This window comes from Lutjanus erythropterus, chromosome 22 (assembly GCF_056507025.1).
Source record: "Lutjanus erythropterus isolate fLutEry1 chromosome 22, fLutEry1.hap2, whole genome shotgun sequence".
Classification (NCBI taxonomy): Eukaryota; Metazoa; Chordata; class Actinopteri; order Lutjaniformes; family Lutjanidae; genus Lutjanus; species Lutjanus erythropterus.
Window position 1 is genome coordinate 17,430,865 of NC_139338.1, and position 24,924 is coordinate 17,455,788.

A 24,924-nucleotide genomic window follows, 5' to 3' on the forward strand; every position below is an offset into this window, starting at 1 on the left:
AGCCATTCTGTATGTCCACCTTTTCCTTCCTTCCTTTCTCCCTTCTTTCCTTCTTTAGTTGGTAGCTACAGTGCCTGTTGCCTGGAAACAGGAGTTTTTTTCACTTTCTGTAAACTTTGATATTCAGAATGCTGGAGGAAACAAAAGACAAACAGAGGAAGAAAAGAAATGGATTTAATAAGGCAGTGTCCACATTAATGCAGAAATATTTGGTTTACTTTTACAATATTTCCAGTCTAAAGTAGCATTCAGTCTGTGCAGCATGTGGGTGTGTTGGGTGCAAAAGTACACAGTAAGCTTTGGCTGTGTTTGAGTGTGTTTGCATGAATTCTAATACACTGTTGAAGGTAGAGCCGGGTGATATGACAATACTGTGTGATGGTAGATATGAGATTTGGCAACACTGATTTCACAATGGGAGCTGTTAAGCTGTCATGTTGAAAGAATGTTCATTTTATTATTTTGAGTTTTTTATTTTTAGCTCAAATGCTGTCTCATGTGAGGTGGTTGTTTTTGTGACAGTTCGGACGATCAAAAAGAAAGAAGAAAATAATCAAATGTGATGAAGTACTGTGTGGTCAGTTTAAACCACTTCTTGATTAAATTTACAACACAATTAAACTACTGTAATTAGGGCTAACTATCAATTCTGATTTCCCAAAGTGATTTCATTCACAAGGTTTGATTCAATCTGATTGAATATTGATCTGGTTAGGGATAATTCAGTTACAATACCAATTCTGCTTGGACATGAAAGAGATTCTCAGAGAACTAATGCTGTAAATTGTATAAGAAATCCTCTAACCTGGTGCATATTCATGTTTACATTAAGAATTGACCCCAAAGCAGTTACATTAACAGTGTTAACAGTGCTATTTACCAATGTGGGTAAGATTTTGGGAAGTATCAGTAACATTTTTGTTCTGTTATTTAGATTTGTTACTTTGGTTACTTTTTTGGCATTTTGGGTGGATGTTTGAAAGTAGCAGCATTAGTCCCCAAATGTTTAGTTTGCAAACTCATTTGTTGGTAGTTTAAGGCAAGTACAGCTACATGTAAGTGGTGACTGTAGCCGCATTTTAGATGTTAAGAGCCATTCATTCCCTTTGTAGGCTTCAGTGTTTTATTTCAATTGGAGACTGACCAGTTTGTTGTTTACACTGAGTGTGGTGGAGAACATGGGTGAAAATAAGTCTCTTGGGAGCATTTCCATGGTTTCTGGAGGGTCATCGGTTCCTTGGTTTCCCTTTGACTGTGGCAGAATTAGTGCATAAGTACTCACTGCAATTACTTGTCCAAAAGACTAGGGTTGAAATTAGAGCTGGGGAGCTTGGACTCTGTGGTGGTTTTTTGACATCAGCATTTTGGCCCATCCATACTTTAAGCTGATCCATGTTACTTTCAATGGTCAGAAGTAACTGATGACCACAATACAAGCTCTCCCTCTCTCCCTCTCTCTCTCTCAATCTGTCTCTCTCATTCTCTCTCTCTCTCTCTCTCTCTCTCTCTCACACACACACACACACACATACACCACACAAGCATAATCCTAAATCAAACATAATAATAGTCTTTTAATTAATGAGACTTGTTGAACATGTGGGGCTGGCATGTTCATAGCATGTTTTCAACGTGTTTGGATTACTTGACTTTCAGCATCTTGATTCTGACGATGTCCAAAACAGAAATCCTTGAGAAGCTTTCAAAGTTTTGCTGATCTCCTTGAGATCAACAAAGCATTATGTTGTTGCTGTTCAGATAGAATGGTATCGGCTGGCTGAATACACACAGTAGCTGAAGGCTGGGTGACTTACATATATTTATAATTAGAGACCTTTGTATGTCTCATATAAATAGAAATATAGTTTGACCCTTGCCTTTAAAATCTGTGCTGTTCCTGTATCTTCCTGTTTATTTATGCATTATTTACATTTTGCTTCTCCACTATGCAATGAGAGTGAATGCAGAGGAAAACACTTTTCCATTGCTACTGACAGAGATGATTGACAATATCAGGCTTTACAACCCAAGGTGCTATCAAATCTTTAAGATGCTTTCTCAACAGAACCTCAGTAGTACTGTAGGTGTTGAGAAAGTGTTGCACATTCATTTTGCCCACCCACGTTAGAAATGTAAGTACTCTCTCTAACCTCTAGGCTCTCCCCTCCTTCTCCCTCTTGAGTGACTATAAAAATGTGATGTCCTTAGTGAAGGGCAGAAGATGGAGATTTTCGGGTTCCTTCTCTTTATGGCTGGTAGCTGAGGAGAGTCAAGATTATGTTAAGTACTCAGACATTGATCTAAGAGCAGCTGTTTTTCCACTGTTGTGGATTTCACATCAGAAGATAATATGACATTATTAATCTACAGCTGTTCTCTTGAGCATTGTCAGCTTTGATTATAAGTCTTTATTCGTCTCCATGCTGTAGCAATTACAACAATAGAAAAGATACAGACCAATTTCTGCTCACTGACCCAAAACTTAACCCCAAATTTCAAGCTCCATCGAAAATTCTATTAAACCCTCATGGAAGGAAAATGATACCAAGACTATAATTATGATGAGTTGTTTACCCTTTTGTGTCCACTGCACATCGCACATCTCTTAAAGGGATAGTTAAGATAATTTCAAGTGGGTTTATATGTAGTACTTACCAATAGTCAGTGTATTACCTACAGTAGATGCTGATTGGCACGCTTCCAGTTTGGAGAAACAGAGAGGGACACCAGCACAGAAGCCAAGCAACGAATTGCTGTGGACAGGGTCGGCAACAAAAGGTATTTTAGCCATTAAAACAGGTCACACAATAACAGAAACAAACTTACAAATTGAGGCAGCAGTGGTCCGGTAACCTTGCCTGTGGAGTTTTGTTGGTTTGGACAGAGTGATACTGAGCTCATGTAATGGTGGTCATAAGAGGTTGTCTTAAGGCAAGGTAAAGCAGTCAAAATATAGTGTACACTTAAACTGATAGTGCTTTTTTAGGTAGGCCTAGACCTTTCCTAAGTGGCTAAAATACCTTTTGTTGCTGACTCTGCTGACCCACAGCAGTACATTGCTTATCATACGTGCTGGTGCATCTCTCTAATTCCCGTAACTGGGGACTTGCAGACCAGCATACAATACACTGACTGTTGATAGGTACTGCATACAGCCCGCATCAAATAATCAGAACTATCCCTTTAAATTTGTCTCAGCACAATTATATTTCCACTTTGTTACTGAAGCAAATCAATTCAGGGAAATAAAGAGAATACAATAACACTCACTGGAGCTGTAGGAGGGTTTATCCACTGCCAAACTGTATATATTTTATAGACCAGGTATTGTATTATTACAGTGTGGCCTGGTGTAGATAGCAATGAAAGCTTTATCATATGGAAGGCTTGTGCAGAGTGACAGAAAGACACTCTCAAGTTCAATACTATCAACTGGTGGCAAGTGGTAAGTAAGTATATGACATGGATCACTGGAGCGGGCACAAACACGCAATTTCAGAGCATGTTCTTGTGCACACACACAAACAACACATTGGTATACAGATGTACACACACAGAGACACACAATAGGAAGTCTGGATGCTGACAGAAGAGTAGTAATTAGGACTGTGTGCTGTGGATATTCTTGGTACAATACTGATCAGTGTCATCCGTTAGTATGTGTGTGAGAGAGAGAAAGTCTGCTGCTGCTGCCGCTGCTGCTGCAGCAGCCCACAGTTTCCATGGTAACGTTGGAACCCATCTTGGTCTCTATGGTAACTTATGGTTGGCACCCACAGAGAAAGAGAGAGTGATGAGGGGAAGACAGAGAGAAGGTGAAGACATGGAAGTGAGGGATGAGAAAGAGTGGCAGAAAGGGAGAAAGACAACAAAAGTTGGAAGTTTGGTGAGACAGAAGAAGAAAGAGTTTAAGTAAACTTTATGTCAAAAGAGGTTGTCTTTTCTTGTCTGAACCTCCAGTATTGTTGAGTTACTGCCTCACATGACCTGGTGATTGCCTTTTGTTAGGGGGGAGGAAGCTGCTGGTTGAAATCCTCAAGTTTGATTTTTTTAATTTATTTATTTATTTATTTTATGTTTTGAGCAACATTATTTTAAACAAAGTCCAACAGAGTAATTTACACAAGTGGTCAGGAAGCTTGGTAGCTCAGTGAGTAGAGCATTTGCCCCATATACTGAGGCCGTGGGTCCTCTGCAGCAGCTGTGGGTTCAACTCCTGCCTGTAGCTCTTTGCTGAACGTGATCCCCCCACTCTCTCTCCCCCTTTCCTGTCTTCACCTCAGCTGTCATATCTAAAACAAAGGCATAAAATCTCCCCAAAATAAAAAAAAAACAGGTGGTCAGACAGATAGTGTAAATTAGCAAACAGTTTGAGAAAAAGTATCACTATCACTTCAACCAAATCACACATATTTAAGCTATTCTATGAGGTCTCTGTTTGATAACTAATACAATTGTTAATGTAATATTTTTTTCATTTCCATTCACTGAGCCTCTCCTGAATCTGCTTGGAGACCCCCTGAGGAGGGCCGCTTTCCACTTTGAAAACCTCTGCTCTAGCCATTAGTGCTATTTATCCATCTAGTCTGTTTTGAAGTGAGTTGCCAAGTTTTGGAGATATTGCCCATACAGATGTCTGCCTTCTTTTGAATATAATGAAAGTAGATGGAACTCGGCTTATGGTGCTCAAAGCACCAAAAAAGTCTGTTTCCAGACATCATGACCTGGTTACTCAAGATAATCCGTATCCCTTGTTGTTAGTGAGTTCATAGAGGAGCTTCTTTATTTATATCACAGAAAGAAAGTAGTTTAGTTCTATTACATTCGAGAGAAGGTAGACATATCAAAGGTCAAAATTATGCAACTCCCACCAAAAAAAATCAGATAGATACTAAATAGCACAACAGACCAGAGGAAAAATATGTATTTTTGATTTAGGGTGAACTCCCCTTTTAAATAATTGGTACATTTTGTGTTCAGGGTGTTTTTTTTTGTTCTTCTTGATCTTTTGAAAACTGCATGAAAGAAACATAGACACACCAGAGCATAATGTGTCTGCGGGTTTGTTTCAAAAACAGCTTAATGGCTAATCCTGTCTTGCAGCACATACACACACACACACACATGCACAGAAGGTCATGGTGAATGGAAATACTGTCCGCTGTATGGTAGAATGTCGATACCATAATCTCATTGGCGTAGCTGATGGATAGGCGGTTTGGTTGACCTATCAGAGTTAACTGAATTATTGCTCCCACATACTCACCTTTCTGTCATTCTGTCTGCTTTCCTCTCCCTCTGACTCTGTCTCTTCCATCCATCCTCCTCTTCTCTCATCTTTTCCCTCTCATTTCTTTCCAGTCACTAACCAGATTAGTTGTGCCCCTTATGGATTTTGCCCTTTATGGGTCTGTAAGAAGGGAAGGAAAGGAGGCAGAGAAGTGTATCTGTGTGTGTTTGTGTGTCTGTGTCAGGCTGAGCTGTCCCGACCAGATGTTTTTCTCTGTTTTATTCTTCAGAGCGCCGCACTGTCTGCCTGTCATTGGCAGATACACAGCCTGGGTGTGTGTGTGTTTGAGAGAGTGATGGAGAGCTTTTGTGTATTTGAGAGGGAGGATATGTGCGTGTGCGTTTGTGAGATTAATTACTTCCGTGTAGACCACTAATGCTCACTGTGTGGTGGAGGGTCTGCAGTACGAATGATGAATATTAAAAAAAATCAATTCTCCAGGCTCTGAAACTGACACACACAGAGAGATGGAAGAAGAAGACAGGTGTTTAAAGTGAAAATCTTGATCTTTAAGCTGGATACTTCTATGCCTGTAAAGCATGCTGGATGGACTTGAATTGAAATGAGAGGAGGTTATATGAAAACAAGTTTAAGACAGCTTTCCTTGCAGCCCATTCAGGTGCAGAATCCCTGGCCTAAAAATCAACTTGCCTTTCAAGTTGTCTGTCTTTCAAAATGTGCAAATCCTCTGTATTATAATTCACAGCCTTCCCTCCACTGTCAAACTTCTTGAGCATTTCTAAGTGTGGGAAAAATACTCCCAAATCGCAGTTTGTATGATAATCACGTCATTAGGAACGCAAAATCAAAGCATGATTCTTTTATCAATAACCAGAAGTATTAACCTGGCGTCAGCTGCTGAGAAAATAGTGCTCTGGAAATTCAACTTAAATAAAAACCTTAGTTCTTACCATCAACCACTGATGTCGTGTCAAAACTGTGACTACTGTACATGGATGACGGATTCCCATGATATGTATGTATGTGAATGGCCCAATGGTAGGTTGACACAGTCTCTCTACATGCTGAGAAAGTTGTTTGTTTAGCTGGATCCACTTAGACTCAGCAAATCTCAGTGCAGCCACTGTGTACTTGAGCTTATTCAACACTAACATGGGCTTTTAACTTTAACAACACTTTTTTTTTATCCAGCTGTTAAAGACTACAGATGCTGATTAGGGCTGATAAATCATTGGTTATAATAATATCTAAATTGACTGATTATGTCAAAGCATGCCATTTGAATTCTCAGGCTCTATAAAAGCTAAAGTATCTTTATGAATTTGTTTGATATACTTAAGAAGGTAAAATAAATGAGCCTTTGCAGAGTTAAGGCTGTTCTTTGTTCTTGTTGCAGTAGTGATGTCAAATTCGGGTTGGTCAGAGCTATGTGATATTAAATCATCCATCTTTGCTCACTTATGTCATGGCTCATGTGTTAGCTTGTCTTACCCTCTGGTGTGCAGAAACTACAGGTTAATTGAACTTATTTCTGAAACACAAACTTGTATCAGCCTTGTGGAATGCAAATATCCAGCATCTTCAAAAGTTGATTCAAAGTAAATTTAGATTCAGAGCTGGAATATTGAATTTTATTACAGAACAGAATAAAACAGAATATATCTTTATTGTCCACCAGGATGGAAATTTGTCTTTGGCTCACCAAACACAAGAAACAACAATGGCATTTAGTAAGACAAACACATAAGGAAGGTAACATTACATGTAAAATATTAACCATTACACATTAAAAACAGTTGATGTCATGTCTGTGGTTTAAATCTCATTAGTCACTTTGCAGAGTTAAGAATATTGATCCCATTTGGGATTAAGGACCTGTTAAATACATTCTTGGTTGCACCTCTTAGAGCTTAAGGGCTCAAACTGGCTTAAGAGAGGATGGGAGCTAGCTGTTTGACAATGACCTCAACTGCAAAGTATAAAAATTGGAAATGATAAAATACATAATACATTAAGAAATTAAAAAAAAAAATCATATCACTATATTTGAAATGAAATGTTGAAATGTCATATCACAGTATCTTATTGTACTGGAGCTCAAACTGTTGTATTGGAATATACTTTTGTTTAATTGTATCAGAGTTAGAAAAAAACAAAAATGTACTTGACTAATTGTACCATTTTTCACGGTTTTTATTTTATGTCACTTTTCATGAGAATGTTATTGTCAGATAAGTAGTTCTTCCTTACTAGGGCAACAAAAACATCTGGTGAAACAAAATCCAAGATAGTTTGTTATCTGGCATTGATATCCTTTCTCTTTTTGCCTCAGAAGGTGAATATATCACATTTAGGCATGGAGATTAATATCGTCCTTTAAAATAATTGCTCTACAGAGATACACTGGTAAATGTGCCTGAGTAAGACCACTGTAACTATCTAAATTGCATCTGCTATGGTAGCATCATTTTGTGGGGCGCTTTTGAAGTTATTTTAGTAAACTTGGACACACACAAAAGCTGCAGCCTCAGGTTCAGCTGATTCTTCCCAGGGATGGGACTTGGAGCCTGGAGAGACCTGGCCAGCCTTCTGTCCCAAACCTCTGGCCCTCTGTGTGTGTACATCCATGGGAAAACAGTGGGAACAGGAGAAGGAGCAGGGACTGAGATGGATGGATAGATTTAGGGATGGATGTAGCTAAATATATTTGTAGATGAAAAAAGTTATGTACCTCAGAGGGATCGAGAGAGGGAGGACAGAAAATATTGTGTGTAGTGTAGAGTGTAGATTTTTGTTTGTTTGTTTTGTTTACACAAGATCTTAATAGTTTTTCACCACTGCCTTGATCTCATTCCAGTTTTAAAAAAATAGAAAGTGTGTATGATGGATGTTTAGGTGGATGTTTGGAAGTTTACGATGGTCAGAAAGAGCTTCTGTCGCTCTCTTAAGGCCATTTCAGGACATTTCCCAGGACCCTCCTAGGCAGGGGTCGTCACTATGACAACAATCTCCAAGGAACTCTGTAGTAGAAGAGTTGCATGTGAGTACAGTATGTGTGTGTGTGTGTGTGTGTGTGTGTGTGTGTGTGTGTGTGTGTGTGTGTGTGTGTGTGTGTGAGTGTGAGTGTGCATTTGTGCATACATGCACACACGCATGCTTTCCTCTCTTCAGCCTCTTAGGACAGGAAGCGAGTGACTAAATAATCAAAAAGCTTTGATTGTGTACACGATTAGAAGTTAGACAAATACATGTTCACACATAAATAATCAAAAACACACACACACACACACACCAGAAGCCACATAAACAGTAACAGGACGACTTGTTCTAGCTGTTAAACTCAGAGAAGAAAGCAGCCAGCACTGTTGATACTCACAAGTCACATACAGGATGTATGTGATTTGTTACATCTTACTCAGTTTGCTACTGGTCTAACTAACCAACCTGTTAAAAGGAAATAAATATCCATTACAAACAATTTAAGAATTTTGAGTGGATGTTAAGTGTTTTCTCATTCGAGCGGTGTGTCTCAGTATATGGCAGGATTTCTCAAAGCCAGCTAAATGCACTTTTTAGACTATTTTCTGGAGGACATAATTTTTTGAATGATAGTAAAATTTTGACATAATATTGTGTTTTTGTATGATTACTGTTGACATAATATAGGCCTAATACATAGCTCTCCTGCCCTCGAAGGCCCCCTGGTAGCTGCTGGTTCCCTAAGCAGGTGCTAAGTTCACTTATGCATCGGGCCAGCTCCACGTATTTCTCTGCTGTTACGTCCTCATCATGGCGACGTTAACTCCTGGAGAGAGTGTTGTGTGTTGTTGCTGCCATGGTCATGTATTAACCTGGCACCAGAGAATTTCTATCAGCTCCTCTCCCACTTGGCTCTAATGTACTGTGACTATCTTGACTGTCTTGAGCTTGACCTTTGACCCTAAATAAAATTCAGATGTGAACCTTTTTAAACGTATCCTTTTAATAGCATTTACTCATGTGAAACTCACCCAACTTTCTACAGACTTTACCAACAAATGCCTTTTTACAGCCGTATAATCTCCCCTCTCTTTCATCTACTTTTTTTTCTTTCTCTGTTGCTCTGTAATACTTAGTCCTTCTGTGTCCCTGAAACAACAAATGACCTGTCTTGTGTGTGTGTGTCTCTACAGGAGCGTGTGGAGTATCTGTTCCTCATCATTTTCACGGTGGAGGCATTCCTGAAGGTAATAGCCTACGGCCTGCTCTTCCACCCCAACGCCTACCTAAGGAACGGCTGGAATCTGCTGGACTTCATCATCGTAGTTGTAGGGTGAGTGGACAGAAAGCTGTGAAATGTTTTTTTAATGGTCCTAATCTCACTCGAAGTGAATCCACCTAGTTTGATAGAGGAAATGACAAAGACAGCAAGTCCTAATTGTAATTCACTGTCTCTTTCCAGGGTTTTTAAAAGCACTACCTGACACATTTTTAAACATCAGCACATCATTGCCAAATTAATCATAGTACCTTGGTGTAATTACTGTCAACAAATGAAACTACAGCCAAGACAATTGGCAGCCTCTGTCTAATGCCAGAGGTACTCATAGTAGTAGTGTATTTCAAATTAGCATCACATTTCCCATGAACACCTTTGGATCCTGTTGCAACCACAAGGAAACACTTCATCTAATGTTTGCTAACCCTTGTTTCACTTCAGCCTTATTGATGAAAATTGTTTTTATTCCTCTCAGCCTTACAACTGAACCTTCACGGGTAATTCAACAGATCTGAAAATCCAATCTGCTGGGACACAGAGTAAATTTTAATGAAAAGGCTAATAGAGGAAAGATATGCCCTTGTTTCACTGTGTACAAGAATAATACTAATCTCTCAGTATTTGTGGTATTTTAGTTAGGATTATTTGATGTGGGGTTGTATGAGATACTTATCCAAAGTCAGTGTATTAACTACAGTACATGGCAGCATGAAGCTAAACAATGAACCAATCAAAAGTCATAGGCAAATCAGTTGTTTTACCACACAACTCATCTTAACCCAGAGAACAAGTGACAACAAGTCTAAACTGTGGGAGTATTTTAGACAGAGATGCAACGGTTTGGCTCACTTTAGCTCCACAAACTGGACATGATTTATCACAGCAGGACAACTGCTCCACATGGTGCTGTAACTGAAGTACTGAGCGACCTGTCCTCCTCCTGCAGCAGCAGCATCATCCTGTTTACTTTGTGTCAGCACCCAAGCACGATAAATGAGGATTATCAACACGTGGAACATATTTTTTGTTAGCAAAAGACACTTAAGGTAGATTTTCTAGATGTTTTTTCATCATCCCCGTGTTAAAATTGGTGTCTGCACCACTGCTGTTAACTTTACATCATACATCATCTAATGCTGTTATTATGCTGTTTTACACTTTCTGTTCACTTTATCAGCCACATATGCGTCAAAAATGGCTAAAACTAACATTAGAGACTGTCTGTGATTCATTTCAGTCACCAGAAAAACAAAAAAAGTATTTTCTTTGGCTCACATTGATTCAGAAATACACTGCCAGTGATCATCCTACCTGCATATGACTCCAGTGACCACTGTCAGCATCAGTCTAAGTTTTGAGTCAAAACTGATTGTCCAGTTCAGTGAAGGGTTTTCAGTGATTAGTTATTAAATTCTAGTGAAAAGCTCCTTTTGAATTTGAGGTCCAGTATTTTTCTCATCAGGCATCTGACATGGATTCTTTTAAATAAGGTTGAAATTAGACTAACTTTAAAATATGTCACTTTTCTCATTATTCTAACATGCCTTATGTGTCTATCTTTCAGGAGTAAGATTGAATAAAATATTGAAATATCAATGAGACAAGTTTTTGAGATGGGTTTTAAGTAAATTAATTGTTATATAATTGAATCATAAAGAAAATCATTAGATTAATCAATAAATTAATCAATAGATTAATCAGTTAATAGAAAAGATTAATCGCTTAAAAAATAATGGTTAGGTGCAGCCCTATAACAGATTGAGGCAGTGGTAGATCATAAACCCTCATGTCCTGTGAGGTAAAATTACTGATTTCACAGATGGAGTTTGTTTGATTTAGAGAGAGCGATATTTGGCTTATAACAACACTTTCTGCAGTGAAAATATTCCAAATATAGTAGACACCTACTCTACACTTTTTTTTTTCTTCAGTAAGTCTTTTTTAAGTTGCTAAAATACCTTTTGTTGCTGACCTTGTCCATAGCAGTTCATTACTTAGTCCCTGTGCTGGTGCGTCTCCAAACTGGGGGCGTGCAGACAGCCGTATTAAAATACATTATAATGCACAACAATCTTTAGAAGAAGTTTTGCCATAAAACAATCTTCTCTCAGAGTGAATCCGTATTAAAGTCACAGTAAACTTTGGCCTGCAGTGTATTGGTGAAGCCTAAACTGATTAGCTTGTTAGATGCTGATAGCAAAGCTCTGCTCTGTTTTTTTTCTTTATCTGCAACTCAGCAACATAGCCCATCTGCTAAACCCTCTGTGCCTGTGTGTGTGTGTGTGTGTGTGTGTGCGTGTGTGTGTGTGTGTGTGTGTGTGTGTGTGTGTGTGCGCGCGAAAGAGAGGGACAGCAAAAAAAGCCCTCCTCAGCCTGAAGGAAGGCTGTGTGAATGCACGAACACACACACGTACACATTCAGTGAGTCTTGTTCATCGCCAGTCAAGTGTTCACTCACATTAGCCACCACTAACTGAACATGGTTGGCTTCACCCCATACACACACACCCCATCGGCTGGCATCATGGTGCCAACGCCTCTGGCATAAACACAACCTTTACCACTCTTATGCTGTTATCTACCCTCTCTGTCTGCCTCTGCCTCTCTGTCTGTCTCTTTCTGTCTCTATTTGAATTAAGCTTTTATTGTGGTGCAGTATTTCATTTAATTGTAAAATAATACAGTATTCATTCCATCAAGATAATTGTCTTTTACCTGGCAACCTTGCCACAGGGAGATCAGAAGGTCAAGTACGAGCTGCTGTTCTGGAATTGGCAGTGTTCAGTGTCTTGCTCAAGGACACTTGAGGAGTGTTGGTGCTTGCTGAACCTGGATGGCCTCTAGACTTGGCCAGGGTTTTTAAATTTTTCCTGTCAAAATATGAAGCCTGTTACCTTTTTTCTATTTCATGTGGCCACAACAAGCATACTGAGGCTGTGTTCGCTCTGCAAGTCTTAATGCTCAGTTCTGATTTAGTGCTCGGATGTGAGTTTTTGTTTGGCACATCACATTACTCTTTAAATGCTGCCTATATCAGATTCCATTGTGAACTGGTCACAGTCCTTAACTGACCCGCAAACACAAAAGAACAATAATAAAAGACTTGACAAGGAGATTTCATTCTAAATTTCAGGATGTCAAAGGCTAATTTTAACTGCATCTGTGAAAGTGATCCAAATCAGAATTTAAAAGATCAGATTCCATGTGATTTGTGCTGTCTTGAACAAACAAAACAAAACAAATGAGCAAAGAAGAAAAAAAAAAGCAGTGTGAGCGTAGCCAGATAATGTCCTATCAGTATATCTTTAATAAAGAAGCATTAAGGTGATTTTAATCTGTGATCACAATGTCATGAAACATAAAAACACACATTCACTCCCTTTAAAACACTCAAGACACACAGGAAATGTTCAGCTGTAGCAGCACTGGATCTGTGTGTGTGTATGCATGAGTGGTTGTCTTTGTGACTGTGTGTGTCTAACTGCCAGCCTGCTGTGTGTGTGTATGTGTGTGTGTATAGATGAGAAGTGACAGAGTTCGCTCCCTCTGGAATGTTCACCATATGGGTGAAAGAGCTTGTACCTGGTGCTGTGCAGCCTCAGAGGCACACACACACACACACACACACACACACACACACACACACACACACGGAGGCACACACGTGCACGCACACATACACACTGATGCAATAGCCTGTACTCCTTTGCTGAAATGTACCTAAGAGTTTATTAGTGAAGGCTCAGTGAGCTAACAGGCTGTGTGCATGTGTGTGTGTTTGTGTGCGTGTGTACAATATTTGTGCTACAGTATAAGCCTAACTCTTCTTTACCTCGCTGTCACCTCTCCATCACTTCTTTCTGCCCTCACATGTTTTATTCCCCTCTCCTTACTTGTAGTAGTTTCATTTCTGTCCTCTCTTTTTCCACCTTGTATGTGTCCTGCTTTTCACTATTGACAGTCCAAAGGATCATCACAAAAAAGAGTAAGGAGAAACCTATTGAAAATTATTGCTAAAACATTTAACTGATTGACCATCAAAATATCACCTGTTTCAGCCTCTTAAATTTGAGGATTTGCTATGGATTTACTGGCAGAATGTATCAGAAATGGCATATAATAATCATTAGTATGTTGTCATTAGTGTCCAATCACCTAAAAATGGGAATCATGTGTTTGTTGCCTTAGATTGAGCCCTTTATATCTACAAAGGGTGCAAGCTCACCACTAGATGCCTCTAAATTCTACACGCTGCTCCTTTAGTTGATAATAAATATGAGTTCCAGGCCTATTTTGATTTTTTTTATTCAAAGATGAATTCTGTGTTTTTCAGCTGCACTGTGGTGTTTTGATCATTGTAAAACTACACAACCTGTGTTATCTTTTTGAATGTGCACAGCTTCTTCTATCTTTAGTTGCCTATGTACACAAGCCATTATGTGGTGCTACACTCAAAGGCTCTAATTATCATTTAACACCCCACCATGGCAAAACATGCCAGGCGAAATGCTGATTGTGCAAAACTGAGGATCCTTGACATGCTTTTCATACTCCGTTTCAAAGGCGTGCTTCCCACCGAGAGAGAGGGAGAGAGTGAATCAAATTGAGAGGGAGGCAGTGTGAAATAGAGAGGCAGAGAGAGAGAGAGGGCGATATGTTTTGAGAGGTCTTTTCAAGTGGCCATTTCATCTGTGCTAATTGATAATTCCCCATGACTAACGCGCCGCTGACTGGCCTTTGAGCCGCGCTAGCTGGAAAATGGTATTGTATGGTGATTTCTAAAGGATCTCAGAGAGACATAGAGAGAAGAGGAGAGTGATAAGCTCAGCTGGACGTACACAAATTCAAGCTTGTGAGACACTCACATCCAAAAAGATGTCTGTAAATCATTTCATCAGGGGATAAAAGCCAACAAAAGGCCACGGCATAAAAACATGTTTAGCCGTTGTATTGAAGACTATATTTGCGTTATTATGTATTTCTGCTTCCTATCTGGACACTTGAACATTACACCCCTACGTGATTGTCGAACATCTCGATCCCAAACACTTGGCATTCATGTACTGCTACAGCTCCCACTTTTCTTTGAAGGCTTCCAATTAAAAACTTTCAGGCTGGCTGCGGATTTGCTCTCATTCAGCCACAAGTACTGTTCTATTTAAACAGGAAATGATCTTCCCAAAACTAGAGGCCTCAAAGTTGGAAGCAAACAAACAGTGGTTTTCAACTTTTTTGGCTTGTGACCACTTAGAACAATTAAGTCACGGTTTGCATTATGTTGATGAGCTTTAGAGCTTTCTCTTTCAGATTGCTTGATTTTAACATTTATTTAATTTATTTATTTATTAGCCTCTGTCAGGGACAGTGCGAGAAACACTATATGAGATTACAATAACAAGATTCAGTCATTCATTCAACCTTAATTAAATATTGAGGAATCATTGTGGGAGTGTTGTCATTTACATGCTAAGAGATACAGATGCAGATACTGACGTGGTGCATGTAGAATTTGTAGCCAAGACTAATTTGGCCTGGTTAGGCTTTTCTACTTAAAGGTCATTGCATAAAAAACAAGGATTAATGTGATAATTAGGTGTACACTGATTGTTCAAAATAACAATTTGGCCGATAGCTGATTGCAATACTGATGTTTTTTGTGGTTGTTTATTTTGTTTTTGCTATATCAGTTTTTATTTATTCGCCCCCTGTGCCAGGGAAACAAAGAAACCCTCATGATAAAAACACAGCACCTGTTGCCCTTTTACGTCATACAAGGGTTGTGTCCAGCCAGTGGCTTGTTCTCTGAAACAGGGACTGGCTATGCTAGCTACTGTTGTCTCAGCCCGGCCATGATGTGATATTGGCCACTGCCATTGGTGAATAGCATCTTATCTGCTGATGGGTTGCATAGCAAATAAGCGACACTATACAACAATCTGATACCATTCCATAATACCTGGTCTCCATTTCTGCAGTTCCTCCAGAGCTAATTCCTCTTTACACCACTTCAGTCATTCACATCTTCCCAACACCAGTATGACAACTTCAGTTTGTTTGGTTTCACTTGTATCATAATATATTTATTGTTGGTTTTGTAATTATATTTGTTTTTTTAAATGTATTTGTTATGCACAGGTGGTAAATAAGAAAGAGTTTAAAAAAAATTGTATTTCCTGATGGGCTGTCTCCAGTCAACAGAGCAAGTATCAGCGATCGATAAATTGGTGCATCCTTAATAATAATAATAATTATATTTTTCAGAATGATCCTGGAAAAAAAAACCTGTATGAATTCTCATGATCCTTATGAGTCATCCTGTGCCCCTTTGAGGAGGTGCCATTCCTCAGGTTGAGAACCACTGGTTTAAAATAGTATTCTATGAAGTAGCATGGATTTCCCATAGGGACCTATAGTAAATCATTAAAACATCCCCAGATCAAAGTTACACAAATGCGTATGTCCAGAACACATTTATTCCTTTTATGGAAGATACAAATTTATATTGTTAGTTATTCTTTACTATTCCTTCCTTACCATATTTTCTGCTGTGTATATGTAATGTGATGTATTACAGCAGGATTACAGGTAAGGTTTTTTGACATCACATGGCATTAAATGTGTGCTATAATCTGACAGTGTTATGCACACGCACTCTCTTAAAAACACGTTTCAGAGACACCTCCCTTCACTACAGACGCGCACAGTGTCCTGTTGAGCTGACTGTCAAATCATTAAAGCTGAGTGTCTCACATTTCCTTATCTGTGAAAGACAGAGGGAACAGATGAAACACTTTCTTTTGTTGTGTTGGAAAGCTAACTAATTAAGCTGTTTTATTTTCTACGTTTGAGTTTTCTCCAAAAAAAACACATTTGATTGTGAAACATTGCAGATGTCTTCATCATTCCGTTTGCTTTTAAAAATTTGGTCCCAAACTAGATTGATGTCTAAATTTACAACACTTTGACTGTTTTAGACATTATGAAGTGGATGTAGATGGTTCGGTTTAGTATTGACAACAGTGGGAATAGAGGAAATGGAAAATAAAGCCGTAATGTCAAAAACTGCAGATATTCATCACTCTGTATGTCTGTATCTCTTTTATAGTTTTCCTGTCTCTCAAATATTCTCTAGTATGTGGAAATGGGATGTCAACCTGATGATGATGCTTGTTGAAGTTGTTACTTTCTGTCTCGCAGGTTATTCAGTGCGATCTTGGAGCAGGCCACCAAGGGGGACGGCGCCACTCCTATTGGAGGGAAAGCGGCGGGCTTCGACGTCAAGGCTCTGAGGGCATTCAGAGTACTCAGACCCCTCAGACTGGTCTCTGGAGTACCCAGTAAGTACTGAGAGAAGAAAAGGAAAAAAGGAGTAGGAGCGATGCTCTGAGGATCAGGTGTGAATGGTGATTGGCTGAGGTGAGGGAGAAATGAACCACAGATGGGAGCTGATATTGCTGCTTGATGCCACACACACACACACACACACACACACACACACACACACACCATTACACTATAGAAGTGAACCTCTTATAGCAGGCTCTGGGTGAAACCTTTCACAGATCCAGGTATAACTATTCATGTTGGGTTCTAGGTAGAACTCTCTAAAGGGCTACAAGATGGACCCTCCTAAAGGCTTCTACCAGGAACCAAAAATTGGTATCTTATGGGGACAGGCCAGAGAACCCTTTATAGTTCTAGTCTAGCATCTTTATTTCTAAAAGTGTAGAATAAAGAGGAAAAGAATGACTGGATAATGACTGGACCCCCATGTGTAACATTACACTGTTGAAGGGTTCTCTATAGAACGTCTTATAATGGACTCTGGGTGAATCCTTTTGCAGATGGTACTTGATATGATGTTGAGTTCTGGGTAGAATTCTCTGAAAGAGTTCCAAGTGGAACTTTTATAAAAGGTTCAACAGGAACCAAAAAGGACGCCTTATGGTTCTAGTTAGCACCTTTATTTCTAAGAGTGCACACACACACACACACACACACACACACACACAGTCCTCTTGTCTTGTCAGTACGAGCAGTAGATGAGTTGTCTGTCAGCCTATCTGTGTTAGTGATGGCACAAATCAATTATCCAACAGGCCAGAAGATGGGAAAGGATCGGCTGTGCAAGCGTGTGCACCTGTGTGTGTGTGTGTCTGTGTATGTGTGTGGCAACTCTGTGATTACAATAGGCAGCAAATGCTGCCAGTGCACATCCCACATTCTTGTCATTTGGTTTAAAAGCATGAGTGCTGCAGTGCACAATATTTGGACTGAACTCTGTCCAACATCGTTGGACTGGGTATTGAACTGGTATCATAGCAACTGATCAGTAGCATGTTTGCTAGCTGATTAGTAAGCTGACTGACAGACTTGCCTTTTTAAAAGCTTCCAGGGCCATGCCTTATGTGCTGCAGAATTTAATGAATGTGCTTGTTTTGTTAAAAGGTTATTATGTTCTAGATGTCATAACCATACCAACTGACAATTTCACAACTGATAGGATGAACAAGTGCTGTGTTATTTAATTTTTCTTTTGCACACATTTAAAACTGCATAAAATCCAGTTAATGAAAAAGAAAAGAGAAAAAGAAGTGTTTCAGGAGAGTTCAGGAAACAGCCGCTTTATACAATGGTGCTCACCTTTCTTTAGTCAAAAAACAAACAATAGAAAATGATAATAATACAAATAAAAACTAATCTAACTAACATAATTTCAAGAAAGTGCAACAAAGAAAGGCAACAATTAACATAAAATGAGTAGAAAAAACAATCACTAAACAAGCATCCAGTAAATAAACAATACATGTGATAACATGTACTTTTGTATTTTATATCTAAGGGAGTGCTGGCCATGTTTTGTTTCATAAAAAGGAAAGTGAAGATGATCTATCTGAATGAAAGAACTTAAATTTGAACACTCAAATATGAATTGATAACAAACTAATTGTAATCATTTGAGCAGGGATATACACATCTTTTCTTTATTTACAGAGCAATTTAAGCCTTCATTTTCCTTTACAGATGTAATACTGTACGTTCAGTATTCATAGTTCATAGGTTGTGTTCATAATTATGCATAAAGTCAGTGGTTACAGCTGCATGCAAAAAAACTCTCAACAAGTAAAGGAGATCAGGCTTTACTGTTTTTACCAATGTGAAGTGATCTAATTTGATGTGTATTTATTAGAACTTGACAAATATATTGGCAGGCTGATATTACCTGCCCAAAATTTGCCTATCACAGCAATAACACTGTAACACATCAACTGGACTTGAATTTTCATCCTGTTTCCATTACATATCTTCACAAGTGTTTTGATAGTTCATTGCAAAAAAATGTGTTTATGTACGTGTTCTATATTCTGTATACTTTGCTCTCTTTTGAAAATATTAGCTGGTAAATCCATAATGGAATTTTTTTTATTCCCTAATATGTGCATGGGCCTCCAAAGCATATGTCTGAACATATTTTTGACAATTTCATCAGTTAAATGACCCCACATTTTTATAACAAAAATATTTACATTTTACTTTTTTTCATGCTAATAAGCCTCCTTTAACAGAATGTATTCCCATTACAGTTTTTGTGAGTTATTAGTTTGCAGTATTCTGAGCCGCTGTCCATCAAAGCGTTCAGTAAATTAACTGGAAAGTTGTATCGCCTTTGAGCAAGTTCTGTTTTGAAACTACCGTGTGTTGTGTTTTTCTGAAGACACTCTCTCTAAGTGGATGATCACATGCACAAAGATTATTAAAGCTTTAGAACAAATACAGTAGTCGGTCTGAGTGCTTACATGGTGATTAACTACAACTATTCAGCTATATGATCCATTATACAAGGCTTTCAACATTAACATTATTATAAATGGCTGCTTTTTTAAATGTGTTTTGTCTGAATGTATTCTCATCAGTTCCTTTGTGTGTTCTGCAGGTTTACAGGTAGTGTTGAACTCCATAATCAAAGCCATGGTTCCTCTGCTCCACATCGCCCTGCTGGTCCTCTTCGTCATCATCATCTATGCCATCATCGGCCTGGAGCTCTTCATGGGCAAGATGCACAAGACCTGTTTTCACGAGCGTATAGGTACACTCACACACGTGCACATGTAGAGAGAAAGAGACTGAGAGAATATCTAGTCTGTTGCACACTGATGCACAGATGAAAATACAAACATGCATGATCAAACACATACACTCACATAATACACTTCAATGCTCAGATAAACTTTGAAGCACGTATTCAACTGTGTGTGAAAGCATGCTACAGTAAGCATATATTCACACAAACACACACAGGCAGTTGACACACAGATCAAAACTATACCACACAAACCTTTTCAACTGAAATATCAAAGAAAGCCATAGCTATACTGTCACCTCACTACCCTGAGAGTGAGTGGTGTGTACATAAATCTTTGAGTGCACTGAGTAAGATATCACCCATCAGCCAACAAAGCAGGGAGAGAACAGAGCACCCATACCTGAAACAGTTTCATTGATAACCTCCATTAATTATTTAAACCATCATTTATGTTTCTCAGTATGAATGATTTGAGCAATAATTGAAACAGCAGCCGCCATAAATGACTGAAACAATTTTCAGTAAAGGCCCCTAGGTATAAATGGACTTGAGTGTTGTTATGGTGATGTGATAGGTCTCATGAGAGGCATTAGCTTTGCGCTGGGTAAGTGCTGGTGGAATACTCTGTGTTATCCTATACATCACTCTTGAGAGCTTGTTTTGTATAATTAGTACAGCACTTTTTCACATAGATTTTTTTTTTTTAACGGGTGCTCTGTTTGGTTTTAGTTTAACGTGCCCTTTTTTTATCCTTTTGTTTTAAGATGTAGATGCATTTTTTTTTCTTTTTGACCAATTATTTTTAGCTGTAGACTGATTTTAAAATTGCAAAGAGGGACTTACCTTATACGTCCTCCTGAAGTAATAGACCTAGTCATTTTCTGCATAGGTAGTGTTAGCTGACCTAGAATTCAGCACTTCCAAGGATTGGGTGGGCATGAAACTCCTGAAAAACCAAAGTGTCACAATTTCAGTATTAAAATGAAAATATTAGTAGCAGTAGCAGTAGTAGGCTTCTTAGCTTTCACTTGATAGGACAACTGTTGACAGACAGAAAATGGGGTAGGAGAGGGGGGAAGAAATGCAGCAAAGGCCTGCTTAACCCATGGCCGCTGCAAAGGACTCTCAACCTCTATGGGACATGTGTTCCACCAAACTAGCTACCAGAGTACCCCCACCCTCTTGAAGAACATATCAGTAAAAAGCATCCTATCATTAAGCTTACATCTCTGGCAAAAGCTAAAGATAACACTTTATACAAACTGGATAATGATAATTATTATTATTAAATCAGTTTGTATCCTTTTACTCTCTGATTTGGGGTCTTTTTTAGATGGTACCAGGGACTATGGCGCAGTGTATTGTTCCCAGCTGCAATGACCAAGCATTCTGGATTTTTTTTTACAGCTCTGATTCACACCATTGACTGGCCTCTTCATCATAGCAACTGTGGCTGAGGCTTGAAAACATGACTTCTGAGAAATAAAGTTGAAACAATAATAATAAATAACGGCCATAACATCAACCTGCAGTATTGTTAAATGATCTAGGAGACCCTAGTGTTTCGGTGCTGAGAAGAATTGAGGATATCATTAAAAGAAAACTTTGAAATAGAAACTTACTGTAGAAGGTCAACTGGAACCAGTGACTTCTCTCACCAAGAGGCAGTTTTGTTTAGGTCAAAAGGATACTCTCACATATGTGTCAAGAAGCATCACATTAATACAAAAGGATGGACCCAAAATGCAGACAAGAGGCAGAGCAAGCAATGTTAAAACAATTTAAAACAAAGGAGTCAATAAAACATATACAATCTAAAAAGGTTTACTCTTAGTTTAGGCAGGAACATGTCTAAATCTGAGAACAGTCCAAAAAGAAAATAAATCCAATGGGGCTGATGAGAAGCCCCATGAAATGAATCCAAAGTCCAGAAATGAAACGGATGTCCAAAACACTGGGGGAAAGACTTGGAACCCTTGACTGAAAGAGAAAAGACAAAAGTAGAAACGAAAGGGGTGAAAACACAGATGAGCTACACAAGGGCAAACAAATCCACAGGGGCCAGCGAGAAATCTAAAGTCCATGAAGCAAATTAAAAAAAAAGAGAAAAGAAACAAATTCAAAGTTCAAAAATGAAACAAAAGTCCAAAACACTGAGGGAAGGGCTGGAACACTTCTTACAAAGGGCAAAGACGATGTTGCCATGAAACAGGGAAAACACACTGACTTAATACACAGGCATCTAATCGGGGCAAGTGAAACTAATAAGTAACCAAAAAAGGCATGAAAAAGGCAAAGACCTTTGCAAAATAAAACAGGAACTAAAATAACAGATGCAGTTTAAAAAACTCTCTCTTTGTCCTATCTCTCTTGTTACAGGCACCACTGCAGAGGAAAAGCCGGCGCCGTGTGCACCTGACGGAGCTTACGGTCGACACTGTATACTTAACGGAACAGAGTGCAAAATGGGATGGGAGGGACCAAACGACGGCATCACCAACTTTGACAACTTTGCCTTCGCCATGTTGACAGTGTTCCAGTGTATAACCATGGAGGGCTGGACGGACGTGCTGTACTGGGTGAGCCGGACACCACAACAGTGTTGTTGTGTGTATGTGTGTGTGTCTGTGTGTGTGTCTGCGGAGTGACAGCCATGTAGTTCTGTGTGTGTGTGTGTGTGTGTGTGTGTGTGTGTGTGTGTGTGTGTGTGTGTGTGTGTGTATGTGTAGCCACTGTACTGTATCTGTAACATCAGTGCCACATGAGTGCTTTTGAGAAACGAATATAAAGCAATAACGCAAACACTTCTCTCAGGAAGGCAGGTGTGCGCACAAAGACACACACTCAGATTGTGCTTGTGCGCTTGTGTGTTAGCTCATATCTCAGGCTAAATCGATGCAGACAATACACTGTGTAATTGAAGGTGCCAATTCATTTGGAACGTGTGTAGAATCCTGATGTTTGATTCAAGTGTCAAGTGAACACACATACTTGCACGCACACACACGTATAGCCACAGAAGCACATGAACACACAGAAATGATCTGTGCCTAGTAAATGTTCAGAAGCATGCAGCAGCCCCGTCCAGCTGAATAAACCAATAGATTAGTCTGTGCTGTTAATCAATTCGGGAACGTTCAGTCAAATTCCCACATGTGAGAAAGCATTTGATTTAGACCTCTGCAATGGAGGTATGGCTTCACACACAGATTATGATATTGATGATGTACCGATAATAGGTGATAAGGGCTCACATGCCACCTGTCTCACCACTGCAAAGCACTCTTGTAGTACTGGTTTCTTGGGACTTTGTTCAACTTGATCTCTACTTTAACTCTGTTAGAGTAGAATGAAATTGTGCAGATTTCCAGCTTTCAGGTAGCCCTGATTTGAGCCTTTATTGTATTATAATAATATATAATCACAGAGTGAAGCATTCCTTTCTGTGAAATTTAAATCCCTAGTGAACCCAGAAGGTGGCTGAACAACGCTTAACACATTCATGACTGTATTTATTTTCCAGGATCCTCAAAGACTCTTCTGTTCATCTCGATGAAAACATAATTTGTGCACTGCACATGTAAAAGATTTTTGCCTTGTGCCCTGTAGAGTTTTGGCTATTTTTCCTGATCCAAAAAAGATGGAAGTCAGAAGTGATATCTTTTATAGCTTGTTGTAATGTATCAAAGTTTTTTTTAAGTATAACATGGAACATTATTTATTTTATTCAGACAAAAAAATTAATCAGATATAAAACATACATCACAACAAAAACAAAACACAAGGCAGAATACAAGACATCCATGATCAGGGGATTTAAATAATTATGGCAAATGGTGGTACTGGCTCAAGCAATGAAACTGTTTTCTCAAAACAACTTTTTAAGTATTTTATGCAACAAGATACAGTGTGTCACTTCCAACTACCACTTTTGTTTGAATAAAGAAAAGTATAAGCAACTGAGATAATATCTCCCTAGAAGAGACTTTGAAGATTTTGGAAATACCTTCTGAACTGTGATAAGAACTGGTAAATGACATTTTAGGTTTTTGAAAGATCTTCAGTGATTTAGCTTTCAGAGAAACAGAGTTTAAGCTCTGACTGTAACTAGAATATAATGTTTAATTAGAAGCACAAACTGGGGCTAGCTGTCACAATACTAGAGTAATGAATGAATCATTAAATTAAGAAATGTCTGAATGAATAATACTAATGACGTTAACATTTATACTGGTGTAAAAGTTTGGCGACACAATGAAACTGCCTGAATCTGTCAGTTTTGTGTGTAAGATTGTGGGATCTTACTGAAAAATCAGGTGTGTATGTGTGTGTGTGTGGGTCTGTGTCTGAGTATATGTATTGTATACACATGGAACAGAGAGCTTACTAGCTCTACACCCCTCCTGCCACTACTCTGTCTGCTGCAACCTCCTGCACACACATACACACACAAACACACACATTACATTAGTTAAATAGTGTAATTTCCTTGGCAGTGCTTGTGTGGCCGGTGCTGCACTAGATTAATGGCATCCAACATCTGCTGCTGTCGTAGCAAACTCTGCGTCTCTCTCCTCTCCTCTGTTAGCAATATTTTTGTCTCGCCGTCCAACATGTTAAAGTTAAGTGGAAATATTCACCTTTGCTCCTTTTTTTTAACTCTTAATGTTGTCTTTTAAAAGCTCATCAATTGGATTTACGTGCAGACTAATAATCTGACATTTATGTTCACTTGAATCCTGCTCAGACATCACCTTGTCCACGTCATCTACGATTAACAGCTGTGATAATGATCCGTCTGTGTCGGATACAATACCCAGATGATTGTGTTGCATATTTCCCTGAAACAAGTCATCTTTATTGATTCCACTCTAATGTTTTTAGTGTCACATGCCATAAATCTTCGATAAAAGAATATAATTGGTTTATGTGAGCACTTGGAGAGTCACAGCATCTAAATGTATTTCCTGTAAAGGCCCATCCACCTTTCCAAGAAAAGATATCTTAAGGGATTGTGTAACTGCGTAAACACACTTTATATAGCTTAATAGCTATGTTTTAACACTGAGCTACAAAAGCAGCTAAGTGTTGTTTAGTTTGTTTCTTATTGTGAATCGTCAAGCGCCTGCTCTCCAACAGGTAGACAAAAGGGTTTTCTGTATTACTGTACTACACACACTTAATCATATAATAAGGCCACTCTTGCTTTGCCAGGTCTTTTTTACTGCTCTTTGTAACACGCACTGCTCTCTTCTTGTTTCCTTCCTCTCATCTTCTCCTTCACATTCTTTCTTTCCCTCTCTTGCACTCTTTATTTCTGTCTGTGACCTC

The 24,924-nt window shown here is 38.9% G+C and overlaps 1 protein-coding gene across 1 annotated transcript in view; it reads left to right on the forward strand.

The window, feature by feature from the left end:
• The window catches only part of cacna1c (calcium channel, voltage-dependent, L type, alpha 1C subunit), a 172,830-nt gene that overhangs the window by 73,707 nt on the left and 74,199 nt on the right, over positions 1 to 24,924 (forward strand). Inside the window, exons 4-7 of the mRNA XM_084711514.1 lie at positions 9,424 to 9,563; positions 16,707 to 16,846; positions 19,444 to 19,596; positions 21,973 to 22,172. Of these exons, the coding sequence (XP_084567640.1) occupies positions 9,424 to 9,563; positions 16,707 to 16,846; positions 19,444 to 19,596; positions 21,973 to 22,172 (633 nt within the window). The remainder of the gene's footprint in view (positions 1 to 9,423; positions 9,564 to 16,706; positions 16,847 to 19,443; positions 19,597 to 21,972; positions 22,173 to 24,924) is intronic.